This window comes from Echinops telfairi, unplaced genomic scaffold (assembly GCF_000313985.2).
Source record: "Echinops telfairi isolate 266 unplaced genomic scaffold, ASM31398v2 ScPeMD7_443;HRSCAF=831, whole genome shotgun sequence".
Lineage (NCBI taxonomy): Eukaryota > Metazoa > Chordata > Mammalia > Afrosoricida > Tenrecidae > Echinops > Echinops telfairi.
In genome coordinates this window covers 45,632,641-45,654,143 of record NW_022104341.1, presented here as the reverse complement: position 1 = coordinate 45,654,143, position 21,503 = coordinate 45,632,641, and the positions used below count along the sequence as shown (strand labels likewise).

Here is a 21,503-nt window from a genome sequence, read left to right as displayed (position 1 = left end):
GAACTGCCTGCCATTCAGTACCTAATAAATGTGAAATGATACTTGGGGAGAATTCCAAGTTCATGTAATTTTCACTGTTCAAATATATCTTTGGACCAAGAGATACCATGTGAAGTATAACTTGACCTAAATATTTAGAACAGCACAAACTACTTTAAATAAATCCAGTATGCACTTCCTCTATCTCAGGTTAGCTAACACTATATTAAAATATTCTGATTTTTATTTATGGGCAAGCAGAGGAAAGAGTGGTATATGACATATGTTCTGTATCTCAAAAACTATAGCTGACAATGGGAAAGATGTTATTTTGGGAATCAGTAGATAAAATATATCCAAAAACAAGTCTAACATTGAGGTGCCAAAATGTATATTGGCCAGCATTATTAGGGAATGCTATCTTTGGTTTAACATAGGTGAATGAGGCCTCTTCTTAATGAGGCCATTAGGGACTACTTCCTGGGGAAGCTGCCTCTAAGCGGGGCTCAGCAAGGAAAGAGCCACAGAACCAAGGGCTGGCGATCAGAAAGGGGGTGTTTGGTGTCTTCCAGGCACTAAGATGAACGATTAAAAAACGTGGCGATCTGCTTCCAAAAACCAGTCAATGAAAACCGTTTTGTTGTTCTTTTGGGATTCTGGTGTGAGACCATCCGTACAGGGGGATGTAGCACTATCCTGGACTAGGGAAGCCTCCTGCCACAGCAGTGCCGAGACTCTGCCTGCTGTGTCCCTTGATTTGTTTCCTTTCTGATTTAACTAAATGGTCACTCAAACTGCCATTCTGTAAGCAGCCTCATAAAGAACCACACAGAGTAAAAATCTTGGACCTCCTGGCTGACAGTCCTTGAACAATTGAAGCCTACCAACAGTGTACGGGAGCTGAAAGTGGATCCTCCTGCCCCAGTAAAGTCACTGCAGATTGACTGGTGGTATAACTGCAACCAGTGTGGGGACCCTGAGCCAGAACCACCCAGCTAACCACTCCTGAGTCCCTGACCCTCTGAAGCTATACGAGATAATAAAGTTATATTTTAAGCTGAAACAACAAAACCAGGATCACACCCTTCCAGTGCCCAACCAACCTTGCAGATGGCAGAGGACCCAGTAGCATTTTGTTTACAGGTGCATGGGGTCACCCTAAGTCGGAGCCAACTCAACAGCAGCAAGCATAGTGTAGTTCTTAGTCTTTGTTGTTAATGCTAGTCTGGGAACCACACTATGATAATCACTGGGCTAGATACTGGAATGTGTGCTGTAGCTATTAATCTATAATTCCCTGGAAGTCATTTCAATGTCATGTGACTGGTGGTGTTAGGTTCTGACTCACAGTGATTCTATGTACAGCAATGATGACACACTACCCAGTCCGATACCGTCCTCGGTTCTTGTTATGGTGGAGTCCATTGTTTTAGCCACTGTATCAACCTATAGGGACAAGCAAAAATATGACTGGCTCACTCATGCACTCACCCATTGTGAGCCTATAGGAGAGGTAGAATTCTGAGACTGTCACTCTTTACAGGAGTAGGGAGCCTCATCCTTTGCCCAAGGAGCAGATCAGAGTTTCAAACTGCTGACCTTGCAGTTACTAATCCAATGCATAACCATTACGCTAGCAGGGCTCCTGTAAGATGAATAGGTGAAGTAAATTTTGTGACTTTAATTAGAGAAATATAACTTAAATATAAAAATGCGACCTAACCAATGCTAACTTTTTCCTTTGGACTTAATTGCCCCACACCTACTACATTCCTAGAATGGAAACCATCGGTCCACAGAAACACATGTACACAAATGCATAGGGAGAGGACTGAATGGACTTTCTCTCTCTCTGCACATGTGGACCACCCACTTTCTTCCAGGGGTCTTCAACACCCAGGACTCAGGAAGAAGTCAGCTGAGGATGTTGATTTAATGTTCAACAGAATCCTCTAACTTTGGTGACATTTACTTGTGATGGGATGTGGGACACAGCAGATGGAATTAAAAACCTAAAAACTCTTGGCATCAACAAACCCTTGAATAGATGAGCATCATCATTACTCAATAGAAAAATGCATATCAAAAGCGCAATGAGATACAGTGTCCCACCCAATAGAATGGCTATAATCAAACATACAGACAATAGCAAGTGTTAATGAGGATCTGTAAAAGTTGGAACCCTTATTAATCGCCAGTTAGAACGTAAACTGGCGTAGCCACTTTGAGAAGCAGTTTGGCAGCTTTTCAAAGTGTTTCGCCTAAAATTGTAAAACAGCAATTCAACCTCTCGGTAGAATTCTACACAAGAGAATGGAGAACATATGTACACAGAAACACATGTACACAAATGTCTATAATAATTTCATGTATAATAACTAAAAAGTGAGAAAAATCCAAATGTTTATTTATTGATCAAAGGATAAATAAAATGGTCTATTCATACATTGGACTATTACTCAGTAATAAAAAGGGATTACTGTTATATGTTACCACCTGAATGAACTTCAAAGTCATTATGATAAGGAACAAAAACCAGGCACAAAAGACTACATATTGCATGATCCCACTTGTACATAAGTATAAAACAGATATCGATCTGTAGAGAAAGAAAGTAGAGTAGGGGATGCCTCGAGATAGGAGTCGAAATGTAGTCAACATTTCTTAAAGGTTCTAAAATTAAATTGTGCTTGCTTGCACAGCTCCCTAAATATACTAAACATTATTGAATTGCAAACGTGTTAAGTGGATCAATTTGATCATATGTAAGTATCCCCAATAATGCTTTTAAAATAGGATACAATAATTTAAAAGAAAATAATGAGATTCCCTAATCCTCTATTTGAATGTAATAGAGTGCTGAAGTCAATTTGATATATGCCTGAAATTCAAAAGACTGTGTTCTAAGAAAAAAGAGAATGACACAGAAAATCTCCAGGACTGGTAGTAGTGGAAGCATCATTAAAGTCGCGTGCCATCTGGCCAGCTCTAGCTCCTAGAGACGCGACGCACAGCAACAGGAAGCGCTTTCAAGTCCTGCCCTGTCTTCACCAGGGTTGTTCCATGTGAGCCCGTTGCTGTAGCCATTGTGTCCGTCTGTCTCACCAGAGTCTTCCTCTTTTTCACGGATCCTCGCTCAAGCCTGATGTCCTTGCTGGTCTCACCTGATAACATGTCCAACGCATGTGAAGTAAAGTCTTGCCATCCTTGCTTCTATGAAACATCTGGCTGTACTTCTTCCAAGACAGATTTGCCATTTCTTCAGACAGATCATCGTATGTGTCATCGTCTTGCCAACCATAATTCAAATGTATCCACTCTGAAGCCCAGCTTTCACAAGCATCTTAGTCCAGTAAGAGCCCCTAGCTTGAGTTGTGTGCACTGTAGTCCTCAGCGTGCCATCTGTGCGCTTTCACACTTCGAAGAGGTCATGTGCAGTGAATTTTCCCAGCGCTGTCTCATTGCTTACTTGACTGCTGCTTCCGTGGACATTGATTGTGGATCCAAGTAAAATGAAATCCTTGACAACTTCGAATTTTTCTCTGTTAATCATAATGTTGTCGGTTGATATAGTAGAATGGTGACACCTTTTAAAAACATACTCACTCATTTACTACTTTTATGTGCTAGGGACATTTGTAAATAGTTTGCATGTGCTCCATTCGGTCATTCCTTTAAACATGTTTGAAACGCTGGTCTTGGTGCTGAAGAGATAATGTGTATAAAACAAAACCTGTAATCGCACAAAGCAATACTTGAGACTGCTGTAGGTAGTGGTGGTGTGGTGGGATGCCGTCAGGTTGCTTCCTACTCACGGAGACACTGTGACCGAGTAGACCTGCCCCCAAAGGAGCTCATGGAGTGTAATTTTTATAGAAGTAGATTAGGAGGCCTTCCTCCTGGTGAACTGCTGGATGCGTTTGACTTGTCAACTTTTTGGTTGACAGCTGAGCGCTTCACTGTTGTGCCTGTGTGTCTTGAGGGCCCGGATCCTCAAACCCAAACTCCTTGCTGTAGAGTCAGTCCCAAATCCTAGTGATCCCATAGCCTCACGTAGGGCTCTCAGAGAGCTTTCAAGGCTAGGCGTCTTTATGGAAGGAAGAAACCTCCTCTTTCTCCTTAGGAGCAGCTGGTAGGTTCACACTGTCAACCTTCCCATTACAGCCTGATGCTTAACCCATTGCACCACCAGTGCTCCTGATAAAGAGATTGACAGCCTTTCCTTCACCTTTCCGTAGGAAGTCATTGGAGGACGTAAGCGGGGTATTGTGTGACTTGCATCTTATAGGTCATCACAGAAGCTTCTAGGAGACAGGAATGGTGGGAAGGAGGAGAACAAGGGGCATACAATTGAGCTGAGTGTGCAGCAAGAGTTAAGAAGAAAGAACGATGGCTTGATAAAGGCAGTGGAAGGAGGAATAGTGAGAGCAGTGTGATTTGGGATGCATGTAGGAAAATCGACCTAACGGAATCAGCCCAGAGGGAGCAGATACATTCCGATGGCTAGCAGGCTCAGCTACTCACTGAAAGGATGGAGGTTGGAGTTGGCCCAAGCACCTCAGAAGGAAGCCTGTCAATCTACTGTACAAAAGTCTGCCATTGAAACTTCTACGGAGCACAGCTCCCCTCGGAGGCGCACGAAGTCTGCTTGAGCCAGGATCCATGTGAGGGGCACTGGCACCAGCGGTAGACAACAAGAGGCATTGAGGATGATCTGTGATTTGGGAGTTGCTCAATGGAGTGGGAGACACATCATGAGCAAGGAGGGCTAACTTTCCTATAAGGTTGACCTTCCTGTATGCATCTTACCTGTGAGGAAGCTGAGGTTCTGAAAAGCTAAGCTACCTGCTCAAAGTCATCTAAGGAGCCGAAGAAGCAAGTGACTTCAGAGGCCATGTTGAAAACACTGCTCAGAACTGCCTCCGGACCATGGGGCACTCTTGTCCGCCGTCAGCTAATAGACAATAACCATGGAAGGTGGCCCCGGGTAGAGAGAGGAGGACTGCTTGGTAGTGATGGCTGGTGGAGGCGCTTCTCATCGAATCAAAGAAAAATGGGCAACTTAGAAGAGTAACATGTTTCTGGTAAATCATATAAATAATCACAAAGGTTTATATCCAGTGTCAGGCTGAACTGAGATTGACAGCTAATAAAAGACCAGTAATTACAGGAAAACATCAGATTGGAAAGTGCAGAGATTCTGAAAACACCTGCAGCCATTTAATATGTCTTATGTTTGCTTCAGATCAGCAAGCAGCTCCCAGAGCAAGAATGGTCTCATTACTGAGCTAACTGACACTATGCTCTGAGGTACCTTTTCCTCCGCCTAATAAATCAGAATTCTTAAAAGTGAAGCCTGGTGTTGCCAGGCTGCAAATGTTTGCAAGGCCATCACTGAGTGTTTTCGGTGTCAAGTTCAATTTGACTTGGCCTGGTCTATTCTCTTAAGGAATGCTCAGGAGGCATCACTGTGTCACAGGACGAATCCCTCTCTGCTCCTGTTCCTCGGGCTGTGACAGAAATCAGACCTGATTCTCTGAGCACCAGTCCCCAAACAGGGGTTACGCTTGTCTCTACAGCGCACAGTTGTGATGAAAGTTGTCACGCTCGCCTAGTCTCTGAATTTCTTTCGGTGGGTAGGAAAGGGGTCTGGAGAAATAGACTCATTCACGTATTCTAAGACATTCTAAAATATTCATGAGCCTCCACCAAGTGACAGATCCAGTGCTGGGGTTCAGGTGATGGTGACAAGCGCTACCACATTATCAAAGAACAGAAGTGACAGCACGTAGAACAGAAAGCTCTGTGTGTGCACACTCATGACTGTGTGTGTAAGTCTGCTCCCTCGAGAGAGCCAGCTCACTTGTGCCCCATAGGTACCCCGTGGGGGACAGCCTACAGCTGTGATCATCAGCCGCCTGGAGAAAGGGCAACTCCGCCTAGCTCTGTAGCATTTTTCACCTCGCAACAGCTCTAATGTCCCTGGCATCAAGCTCTTCCTAGGGATTAATAACTGGCTGGGCTTAATGGCCCTTTCTGTGTCCTGGGCCATTTTCCCAGCCAGCCATTAATTCCAGACAGTGCCCTGGACTCTGGCCATTATGGTGGCCTGGGCCTAGAGGCTGCTCTGAGGCAAGTGGTCACAGCCTCCTTCTCTGCAGACAGAAAGCTTCCACGGCTCGCTCTCTTCTTGTCTCCACAGTGTCCGTGCCAAAGGCTGGCATTTACAGGCAAACTCTAGGTAAGGGCACCACATTACATCTTGTTTCTGTGTCTTAGGGGGTACGTCATTTCCTCATCTATCCACCCATCTACTCCGTGCAAAGTGCTTTCTATGGGTCAGGAATCCCTGGGTGGTATACAGGGTTAGTACACTCCTGCTAACCAGAAGGTTGGCAGTTTGAATCCTCCTAGCGTGCCCTCGAAAGAAAAGGCTGATAATCTACTTCCAAAATGTCAGCCACTGAAAACCCAATAGAACACAGGCGATGGCACTCAGATACACATGGGTTGCCGTGTGTCTGAATCCACTAGGCAGCCGCCACCGGTGGGATATAATTTGGTGGGTGGGGTTTGCATGGATTACAACAGGAAAATAAGGTCCAAGACTGTGGTGGCCCTAATAGGAGTGGCTGTGTCTTCTGGTAATGGATGGAACACACGCTGAATGCAGTGGAAGGAAAATGTCCCACAGGATCACGGATGCTTAATTCCTATGAGAGGGAAGCCAGAGAGCAGGCCCGGCAGAGCAGTGGAGACGGGGGTGACGAGGGTACAGTAGAGTTAGTGTTGTGCTGCTAAGCAAAAGGTCAGTGGTTTGAACTCCCCAGGCATTCTCCCAGGAGAAAGGGGTTACTCTGTCCTGTAGGGTCACTGTGAGTCAGAACTGACTGGACAGTAATGAGTTTTGTTTGGGTTTATGGAGTAAGGGCCCTGGGAGCTGCTTCCTCTCCCAAGTCATTAGCGGTACTTCATCTCCCAGATCCTCAAGTTCACCTTCCTGAAGTTCACTTAGTGATCCATCAACCCAGCGTATGAGTGCTTAAGGAAGTACATGTAAATGCTGCATCAGAAACCCTAACTCACTCGGGCATGAGTCTGTGCACCCATATCATTAAGAAGCTGAAGTTAGCGGTGCCAAGCTGTGACTCTCGGAGGACTGTAAGGTGTTCGGAGAAAACAGGGCCAAACAGGCAACACGCTCGTCATTCTCCTCCCAAGACCACATCAGTGACTCTGAATGCAGAGAACAGACTTCATTTCCCCTCCTTTGGGAGTGATTCAGCCTGTGGAACATGCGCTCCCGACTACAAGAAATGTAACACTATGTTTAGAGCAACGATTGTCATCGTATTGGTTCCACATGCCAACAGGCACTTCAGGCATAGTTCAGACTTGAATCTTCTTCACGCCGTGTGGTGCATCTGCACAACTCAAAGAATGAGTATAGGTGCCTGTAGAAGTCAAGACCTCCGAGCTAACGTGGATTGGGTGGGACCCAAACCAAAAACTAAATTGATTCTGACTCCGTGGCCCTACATAGTGTTTGCGAGACTGTAAATCTTTATTGGAGCTGACAGCATCATTTTTCTCACACAAAGTGACGGGTGGATTTGAACCAATGCCAAACGTACTGCACACTAGGGTCCAGCTGTGTTTTGTTTTATTTTTTAGTTTCTAGCCCTGCTGGCACAGTGGTTATTCATTGGGCTGCTAAGCGCAAGGTCAGCAGTTCAAAGCCACCAGCTGCGCCTCCTCAGGAGAAAGATGAGGTTTTCTACTCCTATTACGAGTGAAAATTTCAACAACAAAAAAAAAGAGTGCAAATTTCCAAAACCCACAGGGCAGTTCTGTCCTTCCCTACAGGGTCCTTATGAGTTGGAATCAACTCAATGGCAGTGAGTTTGATTCTTTTTTGGTTTGGAGTCATCATAGGTCTGTTAGTAAGTAGTGAAAATGGCCAATTAATTCTCAGCTGAAATTAAATTGAGTTGGGTAATTAAAAGGTTGGAAGTTCAAGCCCAACCCAGAGGCATTGCAGAAGGAAGCCCTAACAATGTACTTTTAAACAGTCAGCCATTGAATGCCCCCTGGAACAGATTTCTACTCAAACACACCTAGGGTCACCTAATTGGATTGAACTCAGTGCAACATAGAGTCAGTGTGGCAGGGCCAGTATCTTTGTCTTCCCCTACAAAAGGGCTTTCCCTGTCTCCTGTGGGCAAAGGACAGAAATCTTTGGGTGTTTCAGCTGTCTACCAGCCTCCAGCTGTCTACCAGCCTCCAGCTGTGAAAATTGCAAGCAGAATAATTAATTCTGAGCAAAAGAGGTGCTACGGGGACCTTTCTTCAAACTGTTTCTTGAGTAATAATAGGCACAATGTATTGAAAACAACTTACCAAACTGGAAAATTAAGGGTGGCAGTTCCCAGATAGGCTGATGAGAAAAAGCAGGTTCCATGACCCCAGGGTCCATTGGGATGAAATCTTCCAAAGATGCCTTAGGAAGCAAATGCGCTGCGTTACCACGGGGCCTCCCAGGTGCAGTCAGCGCGCCGTGGGTGTCCTTTGAATGAAAAACAAATGAATGTCATTTGACCACAAGTATCTAGTTGTTCCCCTACTTTTCTTTAACTGATGAAAACATTAATACCTTTTCTTTTCAGTATGTTTTAGACTCTGGGTCTTTTGACCCTGATCATTATTGAGAATGTGCCATTTGCAGATACCCCTTATCATCTTTGTATCATTTTTATGTGCTTCTCTATGAGTAGCAAGAAGGTAGCTAAGGGCTCAGTTTGCCTAGGGCTGAAAGGTTTCCAAGAATGTAGAAATTTGCATGGATAAAACCAGGATCCCTAATGGGCAACTGGATTGGCTGGACACCTTGAATGTTGGTCAGCCCTGTGGATCTGTGCTGCACCATCAACACCCATCAGCCCTTCTATGTCAAATTCCCACCTTTACAACCTCACCTCCCACCACAGTCAGACTTTGGTCACCTCCACTGAAGGGATGATTTTGTCAGAGGTCACCAAGTCCAAAAATCATTCTCCAGGCCTTTACCTTATAATTATATTATGGTTTGTGACATCATTGACCATTCCCTCTCTTAGGTATCTTAGGCTGGAACCTTGAAAGAAACAAAACCAGTGATGCTTATATATGTACATATAGAGAAATTTATATCAAGAAGATGGTTCACACAGTTGTACAAGTGGGTAAGTCAACAGTTCAGATGTTCGGCTGGAGGCTTCTCTTGACTGAGTAGCTACAGGGGCTGACAGTCAGCAGGAGAAGCACAGGCTGGTTGCTACAAAGGAGGATGAATCTAAGCTCAGCAGGTCAGGTCTGTGGCTGCAGAGCTGATGGAGCCAAGATTTGAAGGTCAGATGACAGGGTGCTGATGGCTCTCAGGATCACCAGGCAAAGGGGCAGTTCTGAAGAATCAAAGGTTGAGGAGCCAGATGCAAGGTCCAGACCTAGCAAAAATCAAACAAGCTTCCTACAGCGTCCATTTATACTGGAAGCTGGCCATACTCCCTGGACAATGAATTGTACCAGGGCTGGGACCTGACTGAGTAAGGCTGTTGTATTCCACCCAAATGTTATCCCATTTTGGAAGCTTACACCTGGTTGGCTGTGATTACATTGTATTAGGTCAGGTCATGGGGGATTATTGCCAAACTGTCGAAAATCCTGACCCAGCCAAGTTGACATGAAACCTTAACTATCACAAATAGTGTCCTCCCCCCCACCACCACACACACACACCCCAAAAGAATTGTTATTGCAGTAGTAAATAGTAAATAGTCAAATATTGGTCATTTCAACTGGTCCAGCCTAATACTGTGTGTATGGGTATTTTCTCATTCTACCATGGTGAAATAAGGTATAATCATCAGTTTAGCATCGAGAAACAGATTTGCTACGATTAATGCCTTGCCAAGATCTCATAGCTGGTAGACGGTGGAGACAAGACTAGGATTGTAGCTGCCCTCAAGGTGCTGTATTTCTTGCTCTGAAACTAAAGCTAGGGCTCAGGAAATTCCCATAAAAATACAGCCCTGGCGGCGTAATGGCTACATGTTGGGCTGTGATCTGCAAGACCGGGCACTCCGCAGGAGAAAGACTGGGTTTTCTACTCTCGGAATGAGTTACAGTTTGGAAAACCCGCAGGGGCAATTCTGTCCTGTCCTAGAGGACCACTGGACATCAGCATTGACTTGGTGGCAGTGAGCTGGGTTTAGAGAGTACCATCTTGGTTCCCTTTCTTGAACCTCTGCAGGGTCACATGTCTCCTGCTCTAAGGTTACAGAGAAGAAAGGCAGGGGCACTGGGAAGGAACTAGCAATGCAACATTCTTTCAGAATATTCTAGACCAGCAGTTCTCAACCTGTGGGTCATGACCCCTTTGGGGGGTTGAACGACCCTTTCACAGGGGCTGCCCGATTCATAACAGTAGCAAAATGACAGTTATGAAGTAGCAATGAAAATAATTTTATGGTTGAGGGGTCTCCAGAACATGAGGCACTGTATTGAAGGGGCGCAGTATTAGGAAGGCTGAGAACCACTGTTCTAGACTGTCATTTTATTGTGTACTAACTGGTGTTGTCCTTAGGCAACACACACATTATCTTCATGCAGCAAGTAAGAGCTATTTCCCATGAATCAGAAACAGGAAAATGTTAACTTTGTTGGAACTGAGGTGTCCAGATATCAACCCCCTGGTGCATGTGCCTATTGAAATGAGCACTGGCGGTGGGGCTGCTCCGGGGAAGCACCAAGTGGCCCAGCTTCCGTAAAGAGGTCTCTAGTGCTGAGGGTGGGAAGTTTCTTTTACCTGTGACCAACTCACTTGATCTCTCTGACCCCTTAGCGTGTGAGAAGCAAGCTTAAAGATCACTTTCAAATGATAGCATCCAAAGCATGACACTTTGCATGTCATTTCCTAGGGGGTTCTGTTGATTTTTTTAGGTGTCATGGAGTGGTTCCAACCCCTGACAACTCTATGCACACACACAAAAAACCCAAAACACCTCACGGTCCTGGGCCATCCTCATCATTGATCCTAGGCCGGAGCCCATTGTTGCAGCCACGGTGTCAACCCATCTCCTTGAGGGCCTTCCTCATTTGAATTGCAATAAGTTTAATTATGGGCATCAAAAGAGGTGCACTATGGACTTGACTTTGACTTGGTCTTAGGAGATGGGCCACTCTGGATTCAGAAAGACCTGCCAAACTGTTGAACGCCTGGCTTTATCATTGAACTAGTTATATATCCTTGGGAAAATTGATTCATGTCGGGCAGCCTGAATAGCCTCATCTGTTAAATGATGAGACTAGCAGCCTTGTTTGGTTGGTGTGATGTTTGGATTATATAACATTAGTAAAAATGCCAGCACAGTGGTTGCAGTTAGTTAACACTAGCTCGCTTTCTCTCTATCCCAACTCACCCAGTCTACCGTTTGGAGCAGACTAAGAAGGTCAATGAAGAGTCGCAGAAGGGAACTGCTCTGAGGGGAAGCATGGGCGCCCTTCTGAGGCAGAGCGGTAGCCTGCCGGGGCCAGCTGAGCTGAATCCCCTGGCCAACGAAGCGCTCTCTTCTGCTTGCCTTCTAGCCCCTGAAAATGCACTGCCAAGATTGCGCCCTGGTGACAAGCTCGGGACATCTGCTGCGCAGCCGGCTCGGCGCCCGGATTGACCAGACAGAGTGTGTCATCCGCATGAATGACGCCCCCACACGCGGCTTCGGGCGCGACGTGGGCAATCGCACCAGCCTGAGGGTCATCGCGCATTCCAGCATCCAGAGGATCCTGCGAAACCGCCACGACTTGCTTAACGTGAGCCAGGGCACCGTGTTTATCTTCTGGGGTCCCAGCAGCTACATGCGGCGGGATGGCAAGGGCCAGGTGTACAACAACCTGCAGCTCCTGAGCCAGGTGCTGCCCCGGCTCAAGGCCTTCATGATCGCACGCCACCAGATGCTGCAGTTTGATGAGCTCTTCAAGCAGGAGACTGGCAAAGACAGGTACACACGCGTGGCGGGAGGCAGAGGCCCAGGACAGGGACCTTGCTGGCTTGCAAAGCTTGGGCCGAGTCTGTGTTGTAGGCTCATGTCTGTAGGCTCATGTCAGCCTCCGGTGACCCGAGGGCTCAGAATGATTGCAGAGAAGGCCCAGGGAAACGAAGCACCGAGACCAGAAGGACAATACAGGCCCACAGCCTGATTGCTGAGGAAGAAGCCGCACAGATGCTGGCCTACATTGGTTATACGTACAAACGAGTTTCCTTTTATTCAAGTGACCACGAGGCAAACAAGAAGTGTGGCATGCACGTTCCCTTTCTAAGGCAGACATTTGTTCGGGCAACAAGATTTATTGAGCACCTACTGCTTGCACAGCACTGTTGCTGGCACTGGGGAATGGTCAGGCACATGAGGGGGCCGGACACTGCCCTCAGGGAACATCAACTTTGCAGGAAGGGCAGGCGTTCATTCCGGGTGAAGTTGTCAGTGTGGTGAAGGTCAGAAAACAGTCCTGTGACATCTGGCACAGCCTAGGGCAGTGTCTTCCAGACAGTTGGTGACGGTGCAATCATGAGATGTGCAGTCAAGGTTGGTGTGTACTAAGAAGGGAAGGATGGGATAGAGGGGAGTGTGGAGTAGAATTGACTAGACAACATCAGCTTACACCCCACATAGCAAAGCACTGTTGCAGGAAGCCCTTGGAAGAAACTATATATACATATATTGGATTTTCTGGGTTAGGGTGCTGAAAATGTTCTAGAATTAGATAGTTGCACTCTGCGAATATATTTTAAACCACTGAATTTATAGTCTTCAAAACATAAAATGAGAAAAAACTGAAATAAAAGACTAAAATAAATACATGTATGTGTCAATCTTGGCTGAGGTTGATCCCATATAACAGTGTAGAACTACAACGTAGGATTTTTTATTTTTTTTTTTTTGCTATAATCCTTAAGGAAGGATATCCCCAGGCCTAGCAGCAGTGCTAGGTGGATTCAGACTGCCAGTTTTTATGCCAGGAACTGGGAGCAAGGCTATGTCCCACCCATGGGCCTATAGATAAAATGAGTCCAAGAGTATGCTGTTGGGGCTCCAAGTCTTACATGCAAGGGATTTCCAGCAAAATAAAGTGAAACGTGTGTCTCAATAGTTAGTGCACGTGTCTTAGTCTCGTTAGGGTGGCCTCAAAACAAAACAAAAAAATTCCAGACAAAACAGGCTTCCTAGCTCTCTGTGGGGCAAGTTACGGTCAAGACACAGACGCCCTCTCAGGAAGGCAGCTGAAAAGACTGTGGCAGCTGTTTATTTGGAATCCCCAAGGGGAAATCTTAGTAAATGTCTTTCAGAGGACACTGAACCATTGCAAGAGTTTATGACACACACGTTTTAAGAAAATCGAACACAGCATTGGTAGAGAAAATGCAGGAAATTTGCTTCAGACCGTTTTTTTCCCATCACCACGATTCATCTGCTCATTCTTTGAGGGAAGCAACACTGTGAGGGTGTTTGCTGGGAACGCTTGCCCTGGCCACCCCACAGCCAGACCTTGCCCCTTCAGACTTCCTTGTGCTGCCAAGACTCACAGAACATTTCTGAGTCCCTTGATGCAAAAGTTGCCATTTTGATGGTTTAAATTAAAGAATACAAAAATCTTCTGGGAGGAATTACACAGTTGAAAGCACCCCTCTGGGAGAGAGTGTAAACCTAGATGGAGGACATATTGAAAAACAACAGCTTTAAATTTTGATACTTTTGTTGAATAAAGTCTTCTATGATTTTGTAGTAATGCTTTTTTACTTACCCTTATATAATATATAATATATGCGTCTATTATATTTCCAGTTATAATGCAAACTATAGTTCTCTGTGTAAGTCAGAATGTGTTAGAAAGCCCTGGTCTAGGTGAAGAGGGAATAAGGGAAAGGCTTATACAGAATAATGTGTGTAACCTGGGGAAGAAAGAACCTTAAGTAGGCAGAGGAAGGCGCTATCTGGCTACAACAGAGGAGCAAAAAGAGAAGGGGTGAATGACCCCAGAGAGAGCAGGGAGGTGAAACCGCATGAGCAGTGTCGTCCAGCATAGTGTAGTCCAAACACATAGCTGTGAGCTGGAATTCTGGCTCAATCATTCACTGGTTATGTGTTTTGAAGCTTCTCTGACCTAATATTTGAAGAAGAAAAAAAGGGTAGTAACAACATCATGGGTTTGTTCTTAGGATTAAATTTCCTGTGCAGTGAAGTGAAATTACTTGGTATGGGCTCTCCTATCCACAGTCTCTGTAACTCCCAGCAAATGACTAGAGGGAGCATCCAAATAAAGTGTAGCGGACTCTAGAGAGGGGTTGGTCCGTTTCAACATTCCTCTGTGGCTCCGCAATGAATCAGAGTGCAGAGCCACTGGCAGAGTGCAGGAGAGATCCTTGCCCAAGAGCCTTGCATGAAGTGGCAGTGGCAGTGGCAGCAGAGGTATCAGAGGCTGCAGCACCAAGACCATGGAAAGAGAGGTGGGCTTCCTGCTCCATAGAATGAATAACGCAGAGTGCCTTTGGGCAGGAGGCTGGCTGAGAAGATGCATACAAAAGGACCGTTTGCTTCATGATTTTTGATTCTGACCTGTAACCTGGTAGCTTCCCTAATGAATCCTATACTTGTATAATTGTATTATCTGTGAGTTCTGTGGGGCCATTGCAATGGATTATTGAACCCAGCAGGGAAGTAGGGTGTCATAGGATGGAGGGTTGGGGTCAGAAGAGGGTAAAGAAGGATGGGGGGGTGGGGCGGGGGTGGAGGGTAGGCATGTCTGCCTCTGTCTCACAGGAATCATCCTTGAGCAGATGTGGAGTTGGATTCTCCCACCCCTTGTGCGGTCGCAGGAAGTCAGACAGGCCCACACACCATTTACTCACCTTATTTCCCTCATTCTAAAGAAGCTGCTGTGATAATTAATGTACCTTCAGTTATGGAATTGACTACATACAGACATTTACCAAAAAAATTGATTGAGGTCATTGTTTATCTTAAAACTACAACATATGTTAAATGAAACCGAGGGGGGCGGGTAGAGTGTACATTTATAGTAATCTGCCCTGCCAGTAGATCACACAGGATGCTGACTAGCATCCCAGGCTGCTGGAAACCTCGTCAGTTATTTCCCTCCAAAAGTCACAGATAAAAGACCCGGTCACTCATTTGAATGAGAGTTATTTAGCCAAGAATGCATTTTATAAGAGAGAGAAAGTGAGGGAAGTTGCCTCGCTTCATTTTTCACTGGTTAGAAGGTTCAAAATAGATATACCATATATATTTGAGTATAAGCTGAGTTTTTTCAGCACATTTTTTATTCTGAAAAAGCACCCCCCCAATTTTTTTGTGGTAAAATTAGGTGCCTTGGCATGTACTCAAATATATATGGTGCATAGTCTATTCAATAGAAAAAGGATTTTGAAGTATAATGAATGATAAATTTAAGTATTTTTAGAAAAGTCCTATAGGATTACTATTTAGAATTGTAACATTGTGTCTGAATCTTAACTGATTATTTTAAACTGGTAACATGGGGATGAAAATCTTCTGGGCTTTGTTCATTTAGATATTTAGGATGCACTCTCACTTTAAGGGATATCTCATTCACTACATTCTGAGCTATGTTTGTCCCATATCTATCACCCTGGTCAAATGCTGTTGAGAAAGGAAGTGAATCTTTCTGCTCTCTTTCCACAGACAAATGTGGTGCTTCATAGTCCCTATTCTGGATTTTACAGTTTAAAGTGTATAGGGGGCCAAAACACATGGTTACTTATTAGAAACTGGATCTGTGACCTTAGGCAACCATCTCATAAAAACGAATGCTGTTATTGTTAGGTGCTGCCATCTAGTCAGTTCACTCCTGACAACACTTCCAAAGTACATGAGGTGATGTCTCACTCCTTGCTTCTAAGGAGCATTCTGGCTGTACTTAGTCCAGGATTTGCTTGTTCTTTTGGCAGTCCATGAGACTTTCAATACTCTTTACCAGTACCACAATTCCAATGCATTGATTCTCCTTTGGTTTTCCTTATTCAGTGTCCAACTTTCACGTGCATATGAAGCCTTTGAAAATACCATGTCCTAGGTCAGGCGCACCTTAGTCCTCAATGTAACATCCTTGTTCTTCAACACTCTAAAGAGGGGTTGTGCAGCATATTTACCTGACGTGTCTTTTGATCTCTTGACTGCTGCTTCCATGAACGTTTGTGAATCCAAGCAAGACAAAATCCTTGACAACTTCAACCATTTCTCCATTTATCATGGTATTATCTATTGGTCCAGTTGTGAGGATTTTGATCTTCCTTACCTTGAGTTGTAATACATATGCAAGCCTTGATCGTCATTAGCAAGTGCTTCAAGTCCTCCTTTTTCTCATCAAAGCAAAGTTGTGTCATCTGCGTATCTCAGATTGTTAATGAACCTTCCTCCAATCCTGATGCCACATTCTGTTTCAATCATATAGTAGAGCTTCTCTGCTTATTTGCACAGCATACAGATTGAGGGAGCATGGTGAGAAGATGCAACCCTGATACACACCTTTCCTGATCCTAAATCATGTAGTCTTCCCTTGTGTTTGCACAACTGCCTCTTGTTCCATATACAAATTCGTCATGAACACAATTAGGTGTTTTGGAATCTCTATTCTTCTAAAGGCTAACCACAGTTTGTTATATCCACACATCTTGCTGGTTTCTTTGCTTTCAGCCAAGATCCATCTGGCATCAGCAAGGATACCCTTCATTCTGAATCCAACCTGAACCTCTGGCAGCTCCCAGTCAATGTACTGCTGCAACTGTTTTTGGATGATCTTCAGCAAAATTTTACTTGTATGTGATATTTAATGATATTATTTTATAATCTAAGCATTTGGGGGGGTCACCTTTCTTTGGAATGGGTATAAATGTGGACATCTTCAAGTCAGTTGACAAAGTAGCTGTTTTTCAAATTTATTGGCATAAACTAGTAAATGCTTCCAGTGCTTCATCAGTGAGGTGAAACATTTCAATTGGTATTCTATCAAGCCCTGGAGTTTTGTTTTTGGCTAATGTTTTTAAGTTCAGCTTGAACTTCTCCAGTATCATCAGTTATTAATCATATACTACCTCCTGAAATGGTGGGATGTCGACTCCTTTTTGGTACAGTGACTCGGTGTATTCCTTCCATCTTCTCTTGATGCTTCCTGCATCATTCAGTATTTTGCCCACACGATCTTTCAACATTGCAATTCAGGCCTGAATTTTTCTTGAGTTCTTTCGGTTTAAGGCATGCTGTGTGCATTCTCCTTTGTTGGTGTTCTAACGCTAGGTCTTTGCACGTTTCATTGCAATGTTTTACTTTCTCTTTGCAAGCTGTCCATTGAAATCTTCTGGTTAGCTTTTTGTCTTCATCATTTCTTCAATTTGCCTTAGCTACTCCACAATTGCAAGCAAGTTTCAGTGTCTCTTCAAAGTTTCAGAGTTTCTTTCTCTCCTGTCTTTTTAATGTCCTTCTGCTTTCTTCATAGTGCTGTTCCTGATATCCTTCCACAGCTTGTTCGATCTTCTGCCCTTAGTGTTCAATGCATGAAGTCTGTTCATGAGATGTTCTCAAAATTCAGATGAGATAGACTCAAAGTTGTATTTTGGCTCTCGTGAGCTTATTTTAATATTTTTCAGCTTCAAACTGAATTTACCTTTGAGCAATTGATGGTCTGTTCTACAGGCAGCCCCCGGCACAGTTATAACAGCTGATCGTGAGCTTCTTCATTGTATCTTCCAACAAATGTTGTCAATTTGATTTCTGTATATTCCACCTGGAGAAAAGGGGTATTTTCTGTGAACAAGTCCTTGATCTTGCAAAATTCAATTACACAATCTCCAGCTTCACGTCTATCACCTAGACTGTATTTTCCAACTATCGTTCCTTCCTCTTTGTTTGCAACTTTTGCATTCTAATTGCCAATAATTATCAATGCATCTTGATTGCATGTTTGATCAATTTTTGACTGAAGACTTTGGTAGAATTTTTCAATTTCTTCATCACTATCTCTAGTGTTTGGTGCTTAAATTTGAATAATAGCTGTATTGATTGATCTGGGAATAGATATGATCTTATCACGGCCAGCACTGTATTTCAAGATAGACCTTGAAATGTACTTTTTGACAGTGAATGAAATGCCTTTCCTATTGATTGTGTCATTCTTAGTGTAGTAAACCATATGATTTTCTGATCTAAAGTGGCCAATACCAATCTATTTCAGCTCACTAATGCCTTTATACAATCCATTTCAGTTTTGAAGATTTCCAATTTTCCTAGATTTCATACTTTGTGCAAATTTTTAGTAGATTTTTGGAACCATTTCTTTCCCTTTTGAGTGGGGCCCCTTAGCAAATGAAGGTCACAGAGGCTTACTCCCACAGGCTTGACTCCACTCATGTTATTATTGTTGACTTGACTTTAAGAAGGTAGCTCTTCCTCACTCATGTTTTGAGAACCATCTGTGGTAGTTACAGAATCTGGTGTCAACTTGCGGATTCAGAGTGTAGGGGTGGAGTCTAGTCTGTCAATCAGGATATAGCCAATGAGGCCTTTGTGTGGGCATGGCCTTCTCCTGTGGATTTGGGGAACCCCTGTATTTCCTCCTTGGAGGCAGGAAACACACACTCTCTCTACTTACTCCCTGTGAGACATCCCTGTGGAGAAGCCACATGGAGACCCCTGCCAGCACTGAGATGTTTACAATGTCGTTGGATCCACAAGTCTTCCCACCCAGTTGCCTGTGGTCCTGCATTCGGTGTCATTGCATGTGTGAGTCTGAAGAGAACTTTATCGATTGGTATCAGACATATGGGCTAATATCAGATTCATGGACTTGATCTGGACTGGGCTGGAATCTTTTCTCAATATTCAACTGCTCTTGTATATTCAACTGATCATTCTTATACACATATGAGTCTCCCTGGTTTGTTTCTCTAGTATACCCAGAGTAATACACCATCTGACCTGAGGGGCTCATCTTCTGGCACTATCTCTGAAAATATAATACTAATATTGATTAGACCATCTGTATATGACAACGTTTCCATGTTAAGCCTAGATTTTTCAGTGGCTTCCTTCAAAATGGACAGCTAATTTCTTCTCTGTAGTCTGTTCTTAGTCTGGAAGCTCCACTGACACCTCTTCACTTTGGGTGACCCTGGTGGTATTTGAAATACTGGTGACATAGCTTCCAGCATCACAGCAACACACAAGCCATCACAATACAACAAACTGGCAGACAAGTGAGGGATAAAATTAATATTGACTCAATAGTCTCTAAATTGATAGCTTGAACCCACCCAGTCCAGGGGAATAAGACTTACCCATCAACTTTGATAAAGATTATAGCCAAAAGATGTTTCCTTGTTTGGATATTTAAGGGAATGAGTTTGTGGACCATCCTAGTTCATTGGCCTGCTAATGTGTTTGGTGTTTCCATTCTACCTCCCAGTTCATTGTGTGGTACCTGGGGTCTTCAAAACTTGTAAACTGCTTCAAGGCATGACAATGTGTCTCCATTGGCCTCATGCAGCAGAGGAAGAAGGAGACTCCATGATACGAGGAGGACATGTAATGTGTAGTGACGTGTAGGTTACCTTCATGATCTTGTAGGTTACCTTCATGAACATGTAGGTTACCTTACCATGATACCAGAAACACTGGTTGGTTCCTGCTACCAGTCCTGCTCACTTGGATCAAAGATTTTACAGAAAAGGGCTAATCAAAAGGGGAAAATTCAGAAGATAATTTTAATTTTTCATGGAATACAGACTTTCTGAAGCCACGGGTACTGGGTGTAACCCTCGAAACTATTGCCTAATAAATTAATTTAACTAGTAATAAATATCAGCCTTAAGCATTATGCTCATTGAAGAGTTATCTACATGGGATCAAAATAACAGTAGTAAGTCAAAAGATTAGACAGGGGCTGTGACTTTATGTTGATGGTGGAGTAAGAACTCAGGAAAGGAAGATGAGAGTCGTCGTACAATTTAAAGAGTTTCATTAATATCACCGAATTGTACATGTAAAAATGCTTGAATTCATGTTCAAGGAGGCTTCAAATGTTTGTGGAAAGATTCCACTCTCTTTTCATTCCATTTTTTTTCATGATGTTTTCAAAGTCCCTTGATATGTTTTGCTGTGTATATTCTCAACAACAACAAAACAAAATTATATTTTTAAAAAGCTAACAGTCAAGAAAGCCCTATGAGGCTGTCACATGGGGTCACTGAACTGAAAACTTCAGGACAGCACCTAACAGCAATCAGCATTCTTAACCACAGCCTCCTCCAATCCGAAAGCCCCGATCAGAAACAGGCAGCACAACGAAACTATTTCTGTACATGAACATGCAAACCAGCTAGGTCCAACAATACTTCCGATGTGTAGGATTTTCTGAAGCGCATGAAAATGGTGATATGTGTTGAAGATAACACCAGGTGTCCTCCTGCCAGTGAGTTGGTTCTCATTCATAGTGACCTTAGAGGAGAGCGTAGACCTGCCTCACAGGGGCTCCAAGGCTATAAATCTATAGGAAGCAGACTGACACCTCTTTCTCCCACAGAGTGGCTGGCCAGATCAAACTGTGCCTCCCCTGTGGTTGTCAGTGGACTGCTTTAACCACTGAGCTACTGGGGGTCCTTTATCCCAAGGGTGGAATCTCTAATTTTACAGATCTCTTGATCAAGCCATGAATTCCAGGCTATCGTTTGGAAGAAACTGGGTAATTAATTTAATGGGCTTTGAGTTATAGAAGTTTCGCCCAAGTTAAAAGTGACAGAGGAGGGGGGGAAATGACTCAGGAACTATCTGCAATTAAGAGGCATGACAAATGACATAGATGGCCAAATGGTATTCTTTGATATTAGAAAGTAACTGTACTTGAAAATAACTTTATAATTGAATAAGGGTACATTAGGAAAATATGATTCAGAACCAATATTATAGTAATTAGATAAAGGAAGCATAAATGAAATAACTGCAGGAAGAATATTTCCATAGAGATTGTAAATGAGATTCTGGTGGAGCAGAAAGGCCTTTAATTGTAATTTAGTGTGCACTATAGAATTATCAGCTCAGTGTGTTACTTCATCACATAAAAGAATATCTGATAATTTTCCCTAATAAGCACATGACAGCTCTTCATATTCTTTCATTATAGCTGATTAAGTGTAAAAACAGTAGACATTCCTTCGTTGGAAAAAGAGTTGAAATCTTTTAAGAAAGAGCACAAAGCTGTTGCATTTCCATAGCATATGATCCCAAAAGGCTATTATTTAGGAAGTCATAAGAATTTTAAGTGGCAGTTTAAAGATTTTGCTTCCGTTTCTTCAGTCTTACACACAAACCTCAGTCTGTAGAAGCTCATTCTAGTGTAGTTGAGGCAGGGGCTTGTGATGTCTGATCCATCACACAAACGAGGCCAAAATACGGTGATGGGGGGGC

General features: G+C 43.7%; 1 protein-coding gene across 1 annotated transcript in view; it reads left to right on the top strand.

Annotated features, from left to right (window-relative positions):
• Positions 1-7,071: 7,071 nt before the first annotated feature.
• The window catches only part of ST6GALNAC5 (ST6 N-acetylgalactosaminide alpha-2,6-sialyltransferase 5), a 38,059-nt gene continuing 23,627 nt past the window's right edge, over positions 7,072-21,503 (top strand). Inside the window, exons 1-2 of the mRNA XM_004699320.2 lie at positions 7,072-7,470; positions 11,602-12,011. Coding sequence (XP_004699377.2) covers positions 7,072-7,470; positions 11,602-12,011 — 809 coding nt within the window. The remainder of the gene's footprint in view (positions 7,471-11,601; positions 12,012-21,503) is intronic.